Consider the following 20,515-nt stretch of genomic DNA (forward strand, 5'->3'; position numbering starts at 1 on the left):
TTGCAATTAACTCCCTGTATGCCCAAAATGTTTAAAGCTTCAAACCCAGCTCATGCACATTTGCTTCCTAGCAGAATGAATCCAAAATGGTGGCTCCAATGTGCATGTAGGAATTTGAATATTTGACTTGTGGCTACAAAAAATACATGAGGGCTGTGTGGGTGGTGAAGAGAAAATTAATGCTCTCCCCCTCAGTAGAAGAAATACCACAAGCTACCTGCTCCAAATGCAGGGCCTGCCAGAGAGCTGGTCATAAGGGCAATGAGTCTGGGTTCATCTAGAAAGACTTATTCCCAAAGAAACTATAAAAGGATTGAGCTCCAGGGAGTCTGGCCTGGTCTGTACAAGAAGCAAGACCCTCTGTGTGGGTTTGCCCCTGAGTTCAATGTAGTGCTGTCTAGCGTTGGTCACGGGACACAAGTGGAAGGCCAGCAGCATAGCTTCTTCATGAAACTACAGAGCATCTTGAATGTCCCAGCTCCACCCCCATACATTAGCTGCTGGCCATGAGTTTTCCAGTGTGTAACTATGTGCAGTGCCAGCAGTATTTAGTTAAAATAACAAGCTGTGATTTTTGTCTATCTTATGCAATTGACAACTGTGAAATTAACTTGGGAAGCACAGTCTGCTCCTCCTGGTTGGTGAACAGAAGACACATGGTAGATGAAACAGTGTGAACCTTACTGAACTCTCTCTCCCTTGTTGCAGCCGTACTTACTTGGTGAAGTAGGAGAGGCGGCACCTCCTTCTGTCGATGTGGTTGGAGGTTTTGTGTCTGGCACGGGCAGAGGCACAGGCCTAGCCATTGGTGGTGGCGGCGGCGGTGGCAACATTGGGGTAGGAAGGAATGGATTGTGCACCTTGCCTTGGCTGCTGCCATTGGGCTGCCAAAAACAGAAGACAAAATTAGCTATTAGCAGCCTCCAGCAACAGAAGAGGCCAGTTTGAAATTTGGTGTAATGAATGCTTAATTTCTCAATGGTAAGTAAAAACAGGTCGGAATGAAAAATTGCCATTATCTGTTCGCCATTTACTTCACTGGGCTTTGTACCGCAACCCATCTCAAAATCTTGCAATAACTGTGAAAGACCTTTAAACCCATCTTTCATTTTTAAGCAAGAAATTCACCCTATTTAGTGGGCCGAACTGTTTCTCCAAAGTTAGCAACTGGTCAGAATCACCCCGAACCAAATTATAATCTTGCACTGTGTAACCACTAAGTTACCTACAGTACAAGTTTAGGCAGAATTTTGTCTCCCATTGCACTTTCTATATTCATTCCTCTACTGTTCCCTTAGGATATCTGTGCCTGGGACGTTAAGTTTAAATTTCTTAAGAAACTGCTCATTAGTAGGAAAAGAGATAATTTTGGGGTGGTTTAAAAGTCAAGCAGATATCTTATTTCATGGGAAAAATAAGGTAATGTATTTTTAAGCAACCTGCAGTCCTACATTCCCATAAAATTACCAATAGCACAGCTCCCATTTCAGCTGCCATTAGGTATCTGCTTAGAAACAATTGAGCTTATATCTGCTTTATTTTCAATATTAAAAAAGTACAGGTATTTTGTTCAGGATGTACATAATCAGAGGCAGGATGGTTCTGCATACTCAGCTATGCTATTTCAAGTGATTACTAGGAAAACTCCTGTCCATTAGTAAATAAGCTTTCAGCATCACAAAAACAAGGACTGGGTATGGAAAATCTCAATCTTAATGTAAAACTAGACTATTGAGAACCATACCAATTGATGGCAGTACCATTATAAAGAAAAAAGTAGGACAGTCTGTGAATCAGGTACTCTGTTTTAGTGACAGAAATGACAAGATCAGTTTTGACAGCACTCCACAAATTGATCCTAACTGCAGTTCTTCTGGCACTGAATGGCCACGTTTCCATTGATAAAAGCTCAGTTTTAAACACAGATACATATTCTGAATACTGCTGAGGAAAAATTGTACTTAAATCTCTGCTTAGGTTTCCACTAACAGGAATTATTTAGGACTAAGGGCCCAATCCTACAACCATTTACAGGCCTGATTCTCATTTACGCTAAAGCCACTTTAACGGCCGTGGCAATGTACGTGGGTGCAACTCAAATTTCCACTGACAGTGATGTAAAATGGCTCTAGTGTAAACAGAATTAGGCTTGTATATGTATGTAACCGCATTAGTAGTACTGTTGCCTTCAGGAGTACAGTTACTCGTGTTTGTGGGGTTGAGGCCTTACTCAAAAGTAATTTTTCAGAGATGTTTTTCAACATACAGCACCTTTAATAAACTAATATATTCAGTAACACTTCTCAAATACTTTCTTGTCTTACAAGTAGGCCAATTTTCTACCAAGAAGACCTTTGCTGTATGTTCATTGTGAATGTGCTAACAGTTCATAACGCAGATGGTTTGAGCTAAACTAAGCAAATGAATACTCAAGGAAAAAGAAAAGCACTCTATTGATTTGTTGTCTAGACATAAATGTAACTGCTAACATATTGCAGACATTATTCAAAGCCCGTATTGGCTGAGATATGCACGATCAGGTGTTTTGGTAAGAAAAAAGTATTCAAGACAACATAGCTTAATAAATAAAATTAATGCTAAGAATTACATTAATTCTGCAGGTTCATTAACAATTTCAACATTATGTATGTAAGAAAAGTAATAACAATTTTGACAATCATTATTCTGCTGATTGGACACAATTACATGCATTTTATTTCATAAAAGGTTCACAGCATTATTGTAGACACGATGTAAATAAAGTTTCATTTCTGTATTTGACTGGAATGTTGTTTCAATAAAGTGAAGAGGATGATTCACTTTAGTTGATTAAAAAATGAAAATGCTTATTTGAAGCATTGGAACACTGCTTAATTCTTCATAGAGATAAGGGGGAAAGATAACCGCATACAGAAATAACAAACTATAATAAACTGTACTTTTAACATCTTGGGTTCAAGTACTGGTCAACTTGATCTAAAGTGCTGTATGACAGTATTTTTTTTTTAAATGAACTTAGCTGATCTAAAACAGCTGTTTCTCACCCTCCCTTTTCTTGCTCTTCCCCCCGCCAACGCCAAAGGAATAATTAATAAAAATTATTTGGCCTTTGTATTTTGTTAAACCCAGTGGAACTAGGGTTCATATGTCTGAAGCTGAAGCATCGGTACAGGGATCCCAGAAGGTCATTGAACCACCAGCCCTTTCTGACTATCAAAGTACATTAATTACACCACAGTGTACGTTTGTTTTCCTGTAGTTAGTGCTTTTTTCCCCCCTTGTAGCAGCTATTTGAGGTGCTACATTCACATGTGTGACACACTGTTAAGATAATTCCATAGTTAGGTGACATCGGACAAACACTTCTGAAGAAATAAAAATGGCTTCCTTACATTGAGGAACCCCACCTGTCCAGCCTGCTGACCAGCATCCGGGCAGACAAGTTGGACAAACTCTTTCAAAGTCTCCTGAGGATGATAGCGGATTGCTGGGTGTGAGAAGTATGGCCCAGGCTGCTGAATAATGGGTGATGTTGGAAAATGAAGAGTCGATGGTGTTGCATGCGGACTTGCTATAGGAAAGAAAACAAAGAAGTTATATGGAGCAGATTTTTGCATTAGATGACAGTTCAAATCTATGCAGTTGAATTATATTATAGCTCTACTTTGTCTTTTTTTTTTAACGTACACTATTATTTATATATTTGATGTTCACAATTGCTATATCAGACCACACTGCGTCCTACAGTCGCTTCAGAGACAATGCTGAGGGCAAATGGAGCCAAATATTTTAAAACAACTTTCTGTGTTTTTAGTGCACATTTATAAAGGAACCAGCGGTCCTTGATAAAAGTGACAACTATTCATTACCTTAAGAGCCTTTCTAATGAATGGAGCAATAAAAACTGTATTTGGGAGATTAGAGTTGATTTAATTGACATTTCATATAACTGATTTGCACATATGGATCTATTTTTATTTTGTACTATAAATGGTCATTGTTTTAATGATGCTCTTGTACCTCATATATGTCATTTTTTCACACCAGTTTGGAAACATTTTTAAGTAACACATTTTCATATAATGCTCACATACGAAGGGGCAAGCTCATTTTGCAAATGAAGTTCACAGCTCCCTTGTACAACTTTGAAATCAAATCTCAAACCAGCCCCTAAGCCACAATCAGGAATGATGTTTAAGGGAAGGTAAATTGGTGAATGTACACACCAAGGAGCCACACGAGAGAAGGGTAACAAGAAAAGCTACTAACAGGACAGTCAAGGTGTAAACTAAAAGAGCCCCTTTTGCAAATTTTGCTTTCAGTTTAATCCATGCAACACTACTGATCTCAACAGGATTGTAGAGGTGTAACTGAGGGCAGAAATATATCTCCTCTCCCCCATACTATAGAGCAGAGGTGGGCAAACTATGGCCCGCAGGACCGTCTTGCCCAGCCCCGGAGCTCCTGGCCCTGGAGGCTAGTCCCCGGCCCTTCCCCCACTGTTCCCCGTCCCACGCAGTTATGCCGCCACATGGGCCGCGGGGCGGCGAGCTCCTGTCACTCTGAGCGGTATGGTAAGGGGGTGGTGGCGGTGCGCATGTGCAGTGGTGCAGGAGTTGGGTAGGGGGTTCCAGGGGGCAGTCAAGGGACAGGAAGCAGGGGGAGGTTGGATTGGGCGGAGGTTCTGGGGCGGTCAGGGAACAGTGGGGGTTGGATAGGGTGTGGGAGTCCCGGGAGGCCTGTCAGGGGGCAGGGGTGTGGATAGATTGGGGCAGTCAGGGGACAGGGAGCAGGAGGGGTTGGATAGGGAGTGGGATCCCAGGGGGTGGTTTGGGAAGGGGAGTCCCAGAAGGGGGCAGTCAGGGGACAAGAAGCAGGGGGGGGTTGGATGGGTCAGGGGTTCTGAGGGGGGCAGTCAGGGGGCGGGGGTGTGATATTGACTTGAACTGGGACCGTATAGAACATTGTTGCAACCAAGGTCCTGTAGTGGCACCAAAACTTGTATAAAGGGGGTCAAATAAGGTATCTAAGACAAGGTTATGGTTTGCTGGTTAGGATTATGCTATCTGTTTGCATGTATCATTTTTGTATTTAAAGATATAAGTATTGGCTCTATACTGTCTGTATTCCAAACTTATGCTATGCTTCTGGGTGACACCCCAGACAAGTTGGTGTCAGCTCTGCCTAGCCTGCTTGATGACCCATTGAGGACCAACAGATATACAAGTGACCCATTGAGAGAAGGCAGACACACCTTGTGACTCAGTAAGGTGTGTAGGAACCTGCCTAGGGACAGAACTCTGAGGTTTCTCCAGGCTATGTGCTGGACTGCTTGTCTTTGGAACAAAGAAAGAAAGACCACATGGCGAGAGAATATAAAAAGCTGCAGCAGCTCCTCCATCTTGTCTTCAGTCCTGCTTCTTATCTCTGGAGGAACTTTGCTGAACTGAAGCTTTGAACAAACGACTGAATGACCCATCCCAGCTGTGGATGTACTCCAGAGACTTGATTTGAGCCTGCAGTTTATTCTATCATTGCTGCAAGCCTGAACCAAGAACTTTGCCATTACTGTATGTAATTGATTCCATTTAACCAATTCTAGCTCTCATCTATATCTTTTTCCTTTTATGAATAAACCTTTAGATTTTAGATTCTAAAGGATTGGCAACAGCATGATTTGTGGGTAAGATCTGATTTGTATATTGACCTGGGTCTGGGGCTTGGTCCTTTGGGATCGGGAGAACCTTTTTTGTTTTACTGGGGTATTGGTTTTCCTAACCATTTGTCCCCATAACGAGGGGCACTGGTGGTGATACTGGGAAACTGGAGTGTCTAAGGGAATTGCTTGTGTGACTTGTGGTTAGCCAGTGGGGTAAAACCAAAGTCTTCTCCGTTTGGCTGGTTTGGTTTGCCTTGGTGTGCACAGAAACCCCCGCCTTGGGCAGTAACTGCCCTGCTTTAAGCAATTTGTCCTGAATTGGCACTCTCAGTTGGGTCCCGCCAGAACCAGCCTCGTTACAGGAGGCCAGGCTGCTTGGAGGGCACAGCCTTCCCTACCCAGCCCTCCATACAGTTTCACATCCCGATGTGGCCCTCGGGCCAAAAAGTTTGCCCATCCCTGCTATAAAGGATACCTTTACCCAGCTCCTTGCCATGCAAGTTAGATGCTCCTAAGCTCATATCCATTTCCTCATTGTGTAACTAAAGCCACCATGTTACAGCACCTTGAATTTTGCTCCTTTTCTCACGAATAAGATTTTATCCTCTCTTCATAGAAATCTATCGGCTTCGTTGGGGTATAAGCTTTTCTCTCATACTCAGGTTTACTTCTCACCCAAAACTAGTAATTATATCATTGTAGCTCCCTCACCCACCAGTTCTCTTAAACTTCTATGGACTTCTGTGCCCATGTACCTCATTTGTAAACCACGAAGAATAGATTTGATAAAAGCCTTGGGAAGCATTCAGTATCTAGCTCAAATTCTTGCACTGGATTTGGAGAATGTTTAATACACGGGAAAAACCAAAGCACAGGCTCACTTAACAGTATATGGGAAAGGTTGAAGGGATGCAGAAGAATAAGCCAAAATCAAATAGGGCAGAAGTAAGCACTCGTTTCTCAATGATTGTTATAAAAGGACCTTAACTAAACAAAAGCTAATTTCTCTCCCTTCATGCATTGGCAGTTTGACTGCATGTTACTTTTCTTTATTATTAAATCTTTTCTGCTCATAAAAGTTCGTACAATCTTGGAGGCTTCAGCTGTTATCACTTACTGCTTGGGATTAGGAATAAAAGGTCCCCAACAGGTTTGTTTTTGCAGCATCCTACTGGACTATATTAGTGTTTCTCAAAGGGTGGAATGTGGGCCTCAGTGAAGTATTAGGAAGGGTTAGTTTATCAGCGCAAGGATCTAAACTAATTACAATGGTAATGTGCCAAGTACTTCTGTTTTAGATGTGTTAAAGTTTGAGAACTACTGGACCAGAAAGGACCCAGGAACTAGAGCCCAGGCCTGCAGAGCCTGAGGGGGCTGATATTCCCACTGTGCTACTAGGTGGTCATGCAGATGCATGGCCAGGGAGCATTGTGGAGAGTAGGTGCTGCAGGAAGTATTACTCACAAGACGCAGAATGACAGTACCCGCTCTCTAATTGGCCAAGTGCCCCTATTTAACCCCAGGAAGTTTTCTGGTCCACCACACAGACCTTGGTCTGCTGCTGATTTTGACCCTGCCTCCTGTCTCTTGATTCTAACCAGGTACTATCTCTGGTCTCCGACCCCAGCCTGACTCTGACCTGACGCTTGCGGAACCTGGCCTTGTGATGCCTCCTACTCCAGTCTGGCGACTCCTGTCCCTGGGGGCCAGACCTCAGCCCAGCTGGGACCTCTAGGCAAGACCGCCTAGGCCCCAATCCCTTACAGGGCCACTGCTCTGATCCTCTATGGTTGTTCCTATACTCAGGCCAATTCATGGGGGCAAAAAACAGGGTCTATAATGGATATGCCAAGAGACCTACCTCAGTAAGGAAGCCATTATTATGGAATTCTGTGTGCCTGAATGTGTAAATCCTCATGCACAGTTTTAATCAATCAGAGGACATGAAGTAAAACAGACATGGACTGTTCAAATTCAAGCTGATTTTTCCCCTCCTTTGCTCTCTTAAGGTATTTCAGAAAAGTCCATACTTTTCTCGTTTCTAGTTATCCTCGCTATTCCAGCTGACTCTTCATAAGTTCATTTAACTCAAATTCTCCCTCCCTTCTTCCCTCCCCACCCCATTTTTCATTTAACAAAATTTTAGACAATGATATGTATTCAGCTCTGCAATCTTGATGTTAGTTAATTGCCTCTTCCCTTTTCATTGAGCCATTGCAGATTTACACAGGTTGGACAGACACTTAGATTCTTTTCATTTTACTTGTTACTTTTGGCATCGACTCTTTAGACTGATTCCCAGTTCTGTGGGAGGATCCCAAGAAAAGCTGTCAGGAGAGCTGTGCGAATAGTAAAAACTAATCTCCCCCCAGGTGTAGCATGCTCTTAGCCAGTATTATATCCACACTCCTTCCCCCAGACACATGAAACACCACAGCTTAGTCTAGATTTTGCAAAAATTTACCATCTCAGCTGTTAAGCAGTAATAACCCAGTTGCAAAAACTGAACGTCTTAACTAGTATGTCTATTATATGTATGTATATTACTAGTATGCACTATTAAAAGAAAATGACACTCATTAGTCCACACAGCAACAAGAAACCAGCTAATAAACTGTACATGAAGTGAGAGGCTGCATACAAAGTCTCAGGAATTTGTATTCCCAAGTAAGACTTTTAACAGGTTAAAGATGTATGAAAACTCTCCACCAAACTCAGTGTATTGTATCAGTTGACAGCTTCCACTAGATACACCCAATAGCTAGAGTACAGGACTGGGAATCGGGAGACCCGGTTTCCAGTCCCGCCTCTGAAAAACACTCACTGTGTGACCTTGGGCAAGCCATTTCAGCTAAGATTTTCAAAAGTGTCCATTAAGGTGGTAAAAAACCAGGCCTGAAGTGTCTGAAGTTAGTCACTTGTAAGTAATGGACACATCTGAAAATGGCCTTAAATTCTCTCTGCCGCAGTTTCCCCATCTGTAAAAGGGGCTACTACTACTTACGTACTTCACAGAGGGTACAGTGAAGTTTAATCAGTGGTTGTTTGTGATCCGAAATCCTTAAATGGAAGACAACACAGAAGTACTTTTATTTTATGTATTTATTATTCAGAAGTCCCAAACTGCTTATTCAGGACTCTCCTTTAAACCTGAGAAATTCATATTTTATTATGGACTTTACCTACTCAGTGATACAAAAAATAAAAAAGAATGCCAGTTTGAAAGTGGGGGCTTCATTTCTACCTGCAGTAGGAATGCAGAGGTAGGAATCTTCAGTGTTAATAAATCTTGTGCCTGTCTGTGGGGGGGAATAACCCTCCTATCGCAAGGCAAGCGTGAATATTTCAAAGCACACATGACTCTAATTCCATTGACGCTCACCTGAATCATCCCAGTCTTTTTACTGAAGAAAATGAGATGATAATGTACGGTGGCCTGCAACAGATACACCAGTATTTTAAAACTACTACGGCTGGGCCAAGTAATTATGTGCTACAGCTGTTGCACGCTGTGCTCGCTTTTTCAGTGGTTTATGGGTTTTTAGTGCTATGCAGCATAAAAGTTAGAGGATTTTTTTCAGAACGCTGAATTCCAGTGTCGGATTATGAAGGCCAGTCTTGTCTGACTGTCTCCCTCCTTGATTTGTAGTAGCCAATAACAAACTAAATTACGAATAAAACAAGTCAGACTCATTGATTAGATTAGCATTTCACGTGTGTCGGGCAAATGAATAAAAGATTAAGTTGTAAATTGTATTCAGTTATATGATTAGATAATAAAGAATCAGTTAATTTGAAGCAGGATATAGTTTTATTTATATCACCCAACCCTTTCCTAGAACCCTGGGTGAAACTACAAACATACCAAAGCTGGACACTTCAATAGCTGATCTGTAAGACATTAAAGACAAGCCAAACAACTGTGCCGTAATGTGAAAAAATCATACACATTTTGCAGCGTCTGAACGCCCAGCACAGATTAGCTGTAGCCAGCTAAAGCCAGACTGGGGTCCTTTCTCACGCTGGTGGGCACTTACTGCAGTAGTCCTAATGCAGTCAATGGGACTCCTCTGGTAATTGCTTGCCAGAGTGCAAAAGGACTTCATAATCTGACCGTCAGCAATGACATCGAATCCTCCCACCTCTCCCATCAAGGAATGAATGGTTCCCAGCGTATCGGACACAGACATACTGATCCACTTATATTTTCCCCTCCCATTCACCCTGACTTCTCACCAACCATCCTTCCAGCCAAGATGAATGGATGAAATTTCCTTCTTCATAATGCTGCTCCTTAAGTCTCCAACAGGGTCACTGTTTGACATGCAACATTCCTCACCTCCTACCCAGCAAATGATTTTTACCCCTCTCCCAAGCTCCCAGCCCAAGGAAGCAACAGACTGCGTACCCAAACCCAGTTCTTACAGATGGCAGTAGAAAGCACACAGCCCTAGACCATCCGACTAGACAGATGGAATATTGGTTTCACTGGGGCACAACGCTGAAATAGCTATTGTATGAAGCGATAATTAAGTTTACTACTAGCTCATTAAACATTGATCATTCTTCCTAGCAACAGTAACACTATAATCACAACGAAACAAGCAGTATTGTGTATCAGCTTGTTTTTGACTTTACGACAATTAAGGAAGTATTTTAAAAAAGTCATTTATCTAGAAATGTTGTATTGCGGTTTGTTCCCGGAGACATTTCCTTTCAGGCTTTTAAGATGCCTTAACTCCCTACATGATGTGAGCCTTCTCACGGCATTAAAGTGGTGCAAGTCCCAGTTCGAATTATGCAGGACGGATTCCACCCTTTGTACCCCTAAGGTCCTTATTCTCAAAACTGACCATATTAGAGTTCTAACTGGCTAAGCCACCATGCCGGCTGACGTTGAAATGCTTTCAAACACCATGAAACAGCTGTGTTTATCGGAACGATGAAGAGTGACTTTTTAATAAGGAAAGCTGGCAATGATCCAGATTTGTTGAAGAGAACTTGCACTTCTGTAGAGAATACAATACAAGAGGTAAAGAAGAGGAGATTAAAACAATGACTTTAGAAAGCAGGGATTTTTGTGATGAAAGCACTTACCCAAAACAAGAAAATAAGTTGAGAAACTTGGGCTGGAGTTTTTAAAGGCACCTAAGGGAATTCATGAAGTCCCACTGAATTTCAATGGGAACTGCATGCCTAACATCCTTTGAAGATCTCAACTTTTCTTACTACCTTTTGGAAATGGTCTTGGGTGGCCAAACACAGGCTGCTGACTTTTTCAATGTGGCCTGGGGTTCCCCTCACCTTTAATACAGAGATGCTGACCACAGAAACTACAGGTCTGTGTATACAGGCTATTCACTGAACCAGGTGGAAAGCCACTCAGATCATGATGGAAGATAGTACATTGCTGGGATCTGTCCTCCTCATGGGTGGAATTCATCCCTATGCAGGCCAGCACAAGACCAACACACTGCTGAAGTCCTGCATCATTCTGCAAAATAGAGGTTAAGTGGGCTGTCGATCTGGCTTGAGGATGAGTAAAATCAGGTAGCCCTTACAACAGACACTGGAAGCCCAATCTTGTTCTCGGTGAAACCATTGAGAGTTTTGCCTTCAGTCAGAACAGGAGCACATCCTTAGCTGATACTCATAAGAATGGCTGGGATTTGTGTGTCACTGATATTCTACCCTTGCATCAAGTAGGTAATTTTTAATTGTACCTTCAAAATACAACAAAATAGAATTCACCCAACATACTTAGGCTGCAAGATCTTTGGAACAGGGACTGATGATAAATACAAATAATGATACAAATGATATACAAACACCCAAGCATGATGGATGGAGGGTCTGATCCTGCTCCCATGGACATCGATAAGAGCAAGACTGGACACATAACGGCTTATGTTCAGAGATGTTGAGTTCTTCCATTTCTATTACTGAAGTCACATGGAGCTTTGGGCATTTAGCACTTTTGAAAACCAGACCCATAATGTCCTCAGTTCTGGGTTGGGTCCTGGTCCCTTTATGCTGGTCCTGCATAATAAAGTGTTGGAAACCATGTGCAACTTCCACTGGGAAATATTCATGGTGTAATTAAGATTTCCCAGTGGCATAGTACAGGCAGAAGGGCCTTGTGCCAATGCCCCCTGAGGGCCACAGCATAGGGTGTGTGCCTGGGGATTGTCTATGGGTGGGGCTGAAATATCCTGGGCTCTGGCTATTCTGAGCTGCTATATTTAAAGTCCTTAGTGTCAAATTGACCCCTAGCAAAGCCAGAAAGTAGGTCTAGACTGAAGTCCAGAATTGGGGCCAAGAATTAAGCTCTTGAAAACATAGTGACATTCTTCTACATATGCATGATAAGAAATACTGAAGGAATAGTTAAAAAGGTATAAAAACTGAAGAATGCCTCTACCTCCTAAACAAAACAAACTGTAGGCTTAACCAAAGATCTTTTCAATGGCCAAAAACTACCATGTAGTCAACAAACATGGGGTTTCCTACTTCAAAATCAAGCACTGGCAACTTTTGCATTTTTTTTTTTTGATAATCAAGATGTGTTTTCATATACAAAAGGAAAAACTACCACTGGGGAAAGGTGCAGTGGTTATTTCATAAAGAAATGCAGTTGCTAAGTTTACAAAAGAAATGTAAATTCTCTTTTCAGAAAAACCCTACAACCTTTATGTGTATGATGATATAATTCTGCTTTGATACTAAAAAGGGCATGGTAATGTAATCTGTGACTTTGGAGTGATATATTGCTGTTAAGTTAATAGGACTCCACATTCCCATTTCTAATATCAGTGTTTCTCCCCCCTCTTTCATTCTGTAGATGGTAAGCTGATACTACATAAACATTGTTAAAGCTATAGTTCCACGCTACAGTAATTCACTTAACTTTAACATGATTTATGGTTCTGTCAATAGGGGAGGTTGAAAATCCTAAGCTCTGATGCTTAAACATGGGTTCCATATTTAAAGTAATAATGTGCTTTTTGTGTGTGTCTGAGGTTACAGAATTTAGCATAAAGCAGAGATAAAAATATTACAGTTCAATGCACTGTTAAAAGGAAAGTGTAACTTCATGGACACATCAAAGAAAGCAATGAAACCGAATATTCAATCAGTGATAGAGCACGTAAAACACTTAGGTCCTTCAGCACTATATTTTTATATTATTTTTTAGATTTGCATGACATCTTATAAGTATTTTTACACCCTCTCCCCTTTTTTAAATACTTTGGCTCAGTTAGATCAGCTCTCTTTGTCAGGATGAGTTTAAATCTAGGTCCACTTTGTTAATCACCCCCCATTATTCTCTCTGGCACTTCCCTCAAGGCATTTTGCTTCTTTAAGAGATTAAGCGACCAAGTCATCTTGTTGCTCTAACATGTCCTCACTGGAACAATGTATTAACACAATTCCTCTGCAAAAGAGCCCTCTTTAGAAGTTTGCTGCAGGGATGACAAATTAACCCAGCATGGTGTCCCACACATCTATCTCAGTACAAATTATTAGTGTAATAGAGCTTTTAGTTATGCATTTATCTGGTAATTATTGAACGGTTACACAAAACGAAGCTGAGCAATCATGGCCCTTTATGAGGCAATCTCAGTGGGTGGTCTTACAGTTAATTTAGGATAGTCGTCCTCTAAGCAGTTCACTCACACACAAATTAGCTAAACAGCCTGTTCCTTTAAATATTTCCTATGTCACAGGGTAACGCTTTACAATACAATAAAGGTAGAGTTTTAATTACACGGTTCCTGACTTTTGTTTAGTTGGAGTTTTAACCATTAGCAAGCCTCTCCCGTTTCAGCTGGGATGTTAGAGAAAGCAATATTTGGGTGGTGAATGCAATCATTACTAAACCCTGCCTTTGAAGTTCTCTGTTAGGAAACTGCTTTTCCTCTACCTTCCACATTATCTGAAGTAGGGCCAAACTCAAACACTTAACACATACGGTTGGCTACACACAGGAATAACCCCATTATTATTTTTAAATTGCCTCGGCAAGTTAGTATGTTGGTTACATGTCACTGTGTGAGCTAATCTGTGCTGGGCGTTCAGACTCCGCAAAATGTGTATGATTTTTTCACATTACGGCACAGTTGTTTGGCTTGTCTTTAATGTCTTACAGATCAGCTATTGAAGTGTTCAGCTTTGGTATGTTTGTAGTTTCACCCAGGGTTCTAGGAAAGGGTTGGGTGATATATGAGTCATCAGTGTGCCCTTGTTGCCAAGAAGGCTAACGGCATATTGGGCTGCATTAGTAGGAGCATTGCCAGCAGATCGACGGAAGTGATTATTCCCCTCTATTAGGTGCTGGTGAGGCCACATCTGGAGTACTGCACCCAGTTTTGGGCCCCCCACTACAGAATGGATGTGGACAAATTGGAGAGAGTCCAGCAGAGGGCAACAAAAATGATCAGGGGGCTGGGGCACATGACTTATGAGGAGAGGCTGAGGGAACTTGACTTGTTTAGTCTGCACAAGAGAAGAATCAGGCGGGATTTGATAGCAGCCTTCAACTACCTGAAGGAGGGTTCCAAAGAGGACGGAGCTCGGCTGTTCTCAGTGGTGGCAGATGACAGAACAAGGAGCAATGGTCTCAAGTTGCAGTGGGGGAGGTCTAGGTTGGATATTAGGAAACACTATTTCACTAGGAGGATGGTGAAGCACTGGAATGGGTTACCTAGAGAGGTGGTGGTATCGCCATCCTTAGAGGTTTTTAAGGCCCAGCTTGACAAAGCCCTGGCTGGGATGATTTAGTTGGTGTTGGTCCTGCTTTGAGTAGGGGGGTTGGACTAGGTGACCTCTTCCAACCCTAATCTTCTATGATTCTATGATATAGCATACAATAACCAGCACTCTGAGGGAACATCTAGGAGCAACTGGAGATATTCCTTTCTGGAATATATTATTCCACAATGGTATACGTCACTGTATAGCCCACTCCATTAAAGTCAGTCAGTACAAATTCACTAAGTGATTTGCTGCATGTTAGTTTAACGGGCAACCCACAGGCACAGTTTTGAAGCACAATGCCACACTTTGGTGACCACCCAAGTCTCAGTGGAAATACTGTACTATGTGGGAAAACCACATTAAGACAACAGTAGGCACTCCCCTAGTGCTTTTTTTCCTGCATTCCTCTCTTCTGCCCACGTATCCATTGCTTTGGGTTCCTCACTTTCTGTCACATCCCCTGTTCTTTGCGTTTATGTGCCTCCTTCATTTCTCTCCCTAATATACCATTCTTAGTACTCTTTCCTTCTTTTCTTTCTGCAGGATCTACACAGTCATAGTGTGAGAACTGATGTACATGTCAAGATGGGCTGTTGTATGAACCTCTCTAGGATTTCATGATCACGGTCAGTTTAACTTTGTAGCCAGCTCCAGGTGGTAAAGTCACTAAAGTGTAAGGAGCTTCTGGGGCATCAGTGCATTGCTACTATGTAATTATTGCCAATTATTTCAGTATTTTGCTGTCTGGTAAAGATTGCAAGCAGCCTGATGGCTAGGAAACAGGTTGGCTTTGCAATGCATAATAACTTTATTGGAACACACTGCCCATCGAAAATGTTACCCTCATGTAATGTGAGTATATTACTTCAGAAATAAAAATCTTGCTGCTTGAATTTTTAAGAATTTTCCATTTATTTGAAAGCTGATAGTCATGTCAAAACGTAAACCTAAGGCTATAGGCACTGCTGCCAACTGCCAGACATAATTCCTTAGTTTGAGACCTAAGTCTCCTGCTTCAGAGAGGATCAAGGTTTGTGGAGTCAAGCCCAGAAAAACTGCCCTCACTAAGTGAGGATCCATGAATCAGTTTGGTAGCTTACCACTCAAGAAACCTGGAACTTTCTATCATCTGTTGGCTGTAGGGAACAGAAGGGACAGTCACTAAAGAACTAAAATCTTTGGGCCAGGACTCACTGCTCATCTGATTCTCTGGCCAGCACCGGATTCTGTCAGCTGGCCACTGCATAGGTGAGGTAAGAGCTGGCACCAGCATCAGCACAGAGGAGAAGCTGCCACACATGGCCCTCCATAGCGCAGCACAGCTGCTTGCTTCAGTCCATTCCAGGGGGGTTTCCAACTGTTTCATTCCGTGGAACACTTCATAACAGACACATCCACTTTTGGACCAGCTTCCTAACCCTGACCCCCACAACAGCTTTGTTCTCACAAGGTTTCATTCTGCAGACTGCTAGGGAAGGCTCAGTGCATCCTTAGTCATTTCCAAACTAGGTACACTAGAACAGGGTTCCAAGGAATGCTTGGAAGGCTGTGAAAGCTGCAAGTGTGTGATGGAGAACTTAAAAGTAATGGACTGCCAACGGCATATCCCTTAAACATTCTACATACATTTCTTTGCTCTCTATTTTGCACATTGTGTGCAAACAATTTGTATTAGTATTAATGTGAAATGTTTGCGGTGCACACACACTCCCCCCTCAAAAGGAAAATAGATCCTTTTGTAATTGTTTGGCTGACTCAGGGGTTTATTCTGATTGTGACCTACTTATATACAACTTCTTTCTCGCTGATTTTTCTCAGCAGCATGGAGACTGTTTAGTACACTGTATTCACCTCAAAGAAGACCCAAAATATTGTGCATGTCTGACTGCTGGCCACCAATACATGATATAAGAGAACTCATGGAGATTTCTCACCATACGAGGTGAATAGACAGTGTACACTACATTTTACTTGGCATTTTGCCACTAAGTTGTGCAACCTCCAATAACTAGTAATATATAATAATTGTTTGGAAAATATATCAATTCATATAATGAGGTTATTGCTCCCTAAGTGTTATCTTCTCATGCTTGAAAAGCTTCTCTCCTTCCTCCTCTGCTGCTGATTCTAATGTACACTTTGCAGGATTGAACAAAGGTCACAGTCTGGATTTGCAGATGGTAATATAGTAATCCACCTCAGAACAGAATAATTGTTGGAGAAGAGGAATAAAGACAGCCAGTGATCAGTGGAAATAGAGTCCTGGAAAGGAGCCGTCTATCCAATAAAGATTCCAGTTTGGAACATGACCCTTCCAGGTGATATTCTTAAAAGGACCTCAGATATTAACAGAGAGTGGGATTTCCTTGAAAATCCACAAAAATATGTTAGTGAGTGAGCCTCAAGTGGAACAAGACCTCACTGATTTATGCTGAAAAAAGCAGATTTTTGTTTAATACAGTAGGAACTATGATACTTTTCTACAGAGTTAGTGCACACATTTTCTTCCAGCATTTAAAAATAAAATTGTGAAAGAGAATCATTATAATTTTAACTTTCAAATTCTGTGTACCCTTGTGAACAGTCTCCTCACATACCTGGTAGATTTCCTCAACTGCACACCAAATTTCTCAATAGATACTGTAGATACATTTGAACAAGACTTGTGTAGTGACACATTTTTGCTTAAAGCACATAAAAATGCAAAATACACAGAGTCTAAGTAAGAGTACAAATGGGTGCATATTGGTCTGGTATATCTTAAATTAAATAAAATGGGTGTAAGGTAAAATATAACTAAATACTGAATAGGATTTGTTAACCAACTAGCCAATAGGACAGAACTAAAGGGCAGAAAGTTTAAGAGTATTACAAGGTAGGAATTTAGAGTTAGCTGATGTGCAGCACACTGTTGTTAATGTAACTTTCATTTCATTCGTGCCTTTATTATCACCAATTATCCAAGTTTTTTAAAGATCTTACATGTTTGCCTGGTAGCTTAGTTCTCACAGGAAAAATAAATTCTTGTATGATTAACAGCCAACAGCTTGACTCCACTGATAGATCCAGTGTGTTTTAAATTTCTAAAACTACACAGAACCATTAAGCCTGATTCTAAACTCATACCAATTTTACACTGGTGAAATTCCATGGACTTATGCACCATCCCCTTACAGTATATAGGCAATAGAATTATTCCTGGTTACACCGATGTAAGTGATGACAATAAAGACACCTATAAAAAGGAAAATACAAAATGTGGACTTTTTTTTCCAGGTATGAGTTGCTAGTAAGTCTTCCACACCTCACCAACTGAACAATAATTATTCTGAATAAAGCAAAACCCATGGCAGAAAGAACTGTTACAATTATTTCACTCACATTTTTATATTTTCACACAGAAAATTTGCTAAACGATTCATTCATTTGTGGACAGCACTGTGCACGAATGTGCTCTCTTTCTAACGTGAACTGTGTATCATATTTATTTTTTCTAGGTTTAATGTGGATATATCTTTCTAACAAATGTATAAGTACATGGAGACCCAGAGGACATAAGTTTTATTTGAAAAGCCAGTCAGAAAATATTGTGAAGAAAACCAGCCAAAGTATTGTAGGAACCAATCTACAACTTCAAAGGAGTCCACTAATGAGGGCAGTTCTCCAGCACACTAATGCCAACAGCTTGAATACAAAATGACACGCAATGAAAACGGAGCATGTCGAAAGGAGATTAGCACAGTTTAGATGTTGAATGAGGAGTCCCCATCTTTAGCAGATAAATGAACGTATCGTATATATTGACATGGACAATACAAACACACAGCAAGTAACACGTTCTATAATTTTTCTGATGAAAAATAATGACTTCTCCCCACAAAAAACTTTGGAAAATGTTGAACAGTCACCAGAAACTTTAACAAATAGACCCCAGTAACCAAACACAGTTCTTAATAACTGAAACCTTCAGGCTACCGGCTTTGAAATAGCAAAACCTCTTATTGTGTGTGTCACAGGCTGATGGTAACTTTCAGTAGAAAATAATGCTGATTCAGGGTGTGGAGGCTAAAGTTTAAGCTGATTCAGGGCTCTTGGGTAAGGCCTCACCTCTGGGTCCTGTAATGACAGGTCGATGATGCTGTGTGAATGCCGTTCCAAGGGAGGAGGTCTGCGAAGGCGAGGGACTGCTGAAACCAGACTTCTCTGACTTCTTTAATGTGGTTGGCGATGGCATTCCTGGCAAGAATGATTGATAAGTGCAATTTAATAATGCTAGGTCATGGAACGACAGCCTATGCATTGTGAAAGTGAGTGCAGAAGCAGCTAAATAAACTTAAAGGACAAATAAAATTGAATACAACAAGTGGAAAGCTCACTTTTATTTATGATCTTTTTGGGGCAGGAGTGGCCATGGTTTGCTCTGAGTAATAAGTACTAAAATGCAGCCATATTTTTCTTTTAAATCTGAAGTACAGAGAAGATGCAGCTTTTTTGTTATTATTAATTATTATTTATTATTAAATCCTAACTATGCTTTATTTTTAGAAACCTGCAAGGGTTACAGCACTTGGATTTTAACCTGTTTTTAAATAGTTAACTCTGCTAGCTAACTCACACTATTTTATCAGATTATTGCACATGGATATTTTAAGTGTGCTGCAAGATCAATACACAAGGAGAGAAAGAGGGAATCTCACTCCAAACTCTGAATTTCCTTATCCCTCCACAGCTTAGTTCAGACTAGGTTATTTTAAAAGCATTTATTTGTGTGGTTATCTTTGCTTTATTTTTATTTTTTTTTAAAATGTGTGTGTGTATATATTAAAGTCACAATTATATGGTTTCAGAGCAGTTGTTATACCCATGAAAATATAGCAGAGGCTTCCCATAGAAAACAGAACTGCCACTGGGGTGAAAACTATTTCTACTGACATTATGCTGACCTTCAGACTTGGTGCAGTGTTAATATGACCACTGGATTTATTCCTCCATGTGAGCTATTTTTGTTGATATCATATCAACTCTGTGGGTCATTCAGCTCTGATGCAATATCAAAAATGTTAGTAGAATGCACGTTTTGCAATGGATTCACTAAAATCTGGGATGGTTAGTATGCTGTCTATGCTAGGTGGATATGCAGTATGATATATGTGTGTGTATATATGTATATAGTATGTGTGTGTAGGGGTCAATATCTATATTACTACAGACATAGACACAGACACATTCAGATTGTCAACACTGTATTTATAGTATGTTTTCTGTATATCTATCTATTGACAGATATGCAGAAAAATTAATGTCAAGTTCTTTGGGCTACAGTTGAAATAGCACAAAAGAAAAATGATTGTTCTTAATAATGGTAGCTGTATAGTCCCCAAGACATTAATTTACAACACAAGGCAGTGTGCTTGTGCATTGTACACTGAAGGACTAGAGTAGGTGAAGTCCCAGTTTGAAGCAACTAGCGTTTGTTCAGAGACTGTTTTCTATCAAGAGTTTCCCTGGTGGTGGCTGTTTCTTCACAACAGGGAAAAGTTAACAACTTAATTTTATTTTAAAATACAAGTTTAGAATAGATGGACTGTGGCATATCTATGGGATCAACTATTTTCTCATGACTTGCTGTAATTATGATAAAGTCTTTTTGATGGGGGAGGGACATGTGAAGGTGGGTTGAATTGTGATGCATTTGAATGAAGTATTAACAATTTTTCAGATGCAAAATGTCCCAAAGTAGCCTGCTAATTCACTGATCAAATGGCAAGGAGAATGAATATACATTGTGATGTCACAAAAAGGATGGAGCTTAATTAGGATTGCTAAAAATTTTGGCAGGTGCCATCTGGGCATGTTCAGAAGTGATGTTTCAATCACTTATAACTTTATTTGTAAATGTTTCCCTCCACAGTAAGCAAAGACTATTCCTCAATAAAAGCAATGGCTATGTCATAGTCCAAATGACAATTTCAAGTATTTTTCTATATCTCTGTATGTGTCCATCCATGTGTATCACATGTACACACAGTATAAACATGTGTGCATACTCAGTATACTGTGGGCCAGACTATCCTTGAATTTGCACAGATGTGCAAGAGA

At 40.8% G+C, this 20,515-nt stretch overlaps 1 protein-coding gene across 9 annotated transcripts in view; it reads right to left on the reverse strand.

Annotated features, from left to right (window-relative positions):
* The window catches only part of NFIA (nuclear factor I A), a 469,138-nt gene that overhangs the window by 43,027 nt on the left and 405,596 nt on the right, over positions 1-20,515 (reverse strand). For 4 of the 9 annotated variants that reach the window (XM_075131791.1, XM_048862026.2, XM_075131794.1 and 1 more), the window contains exons 7-9: positions 18,524-18,652; positions 3,393-3,571; positions 719-884 (exon numbers count right to left, since the gene is read on the reverse strand). In XM_075131791.1, coding sequence (XP_074987892.1) covers positions 719-884; positions 3,393-3,571; positions 18,524-18,652 — 474 coding nt within the window. The remainder of the gene's footprint in view (positions 1-718; positions 885-3,392; positions 3,572-18,523; positions 18,653-20,515) is intronic. The other 5 variants (XM_075131796.1, XM_075131798.1, XM_075131795.1 and 2 more) reach the window with 3 other exon arrangements.

Source organism: Caretta caretta, chromosome 8 (genome assembly GCF_965140235.1).
Source record: "Caretta caretta isolate rCarCar2 chromosome 8, rCarCar1.hap1, whole genome shotgun sequence".
NCBI lineage: Eukaryota > Metazoa > Chordata > Testudines > Cheloniidae > Caretta > Caretta caretta.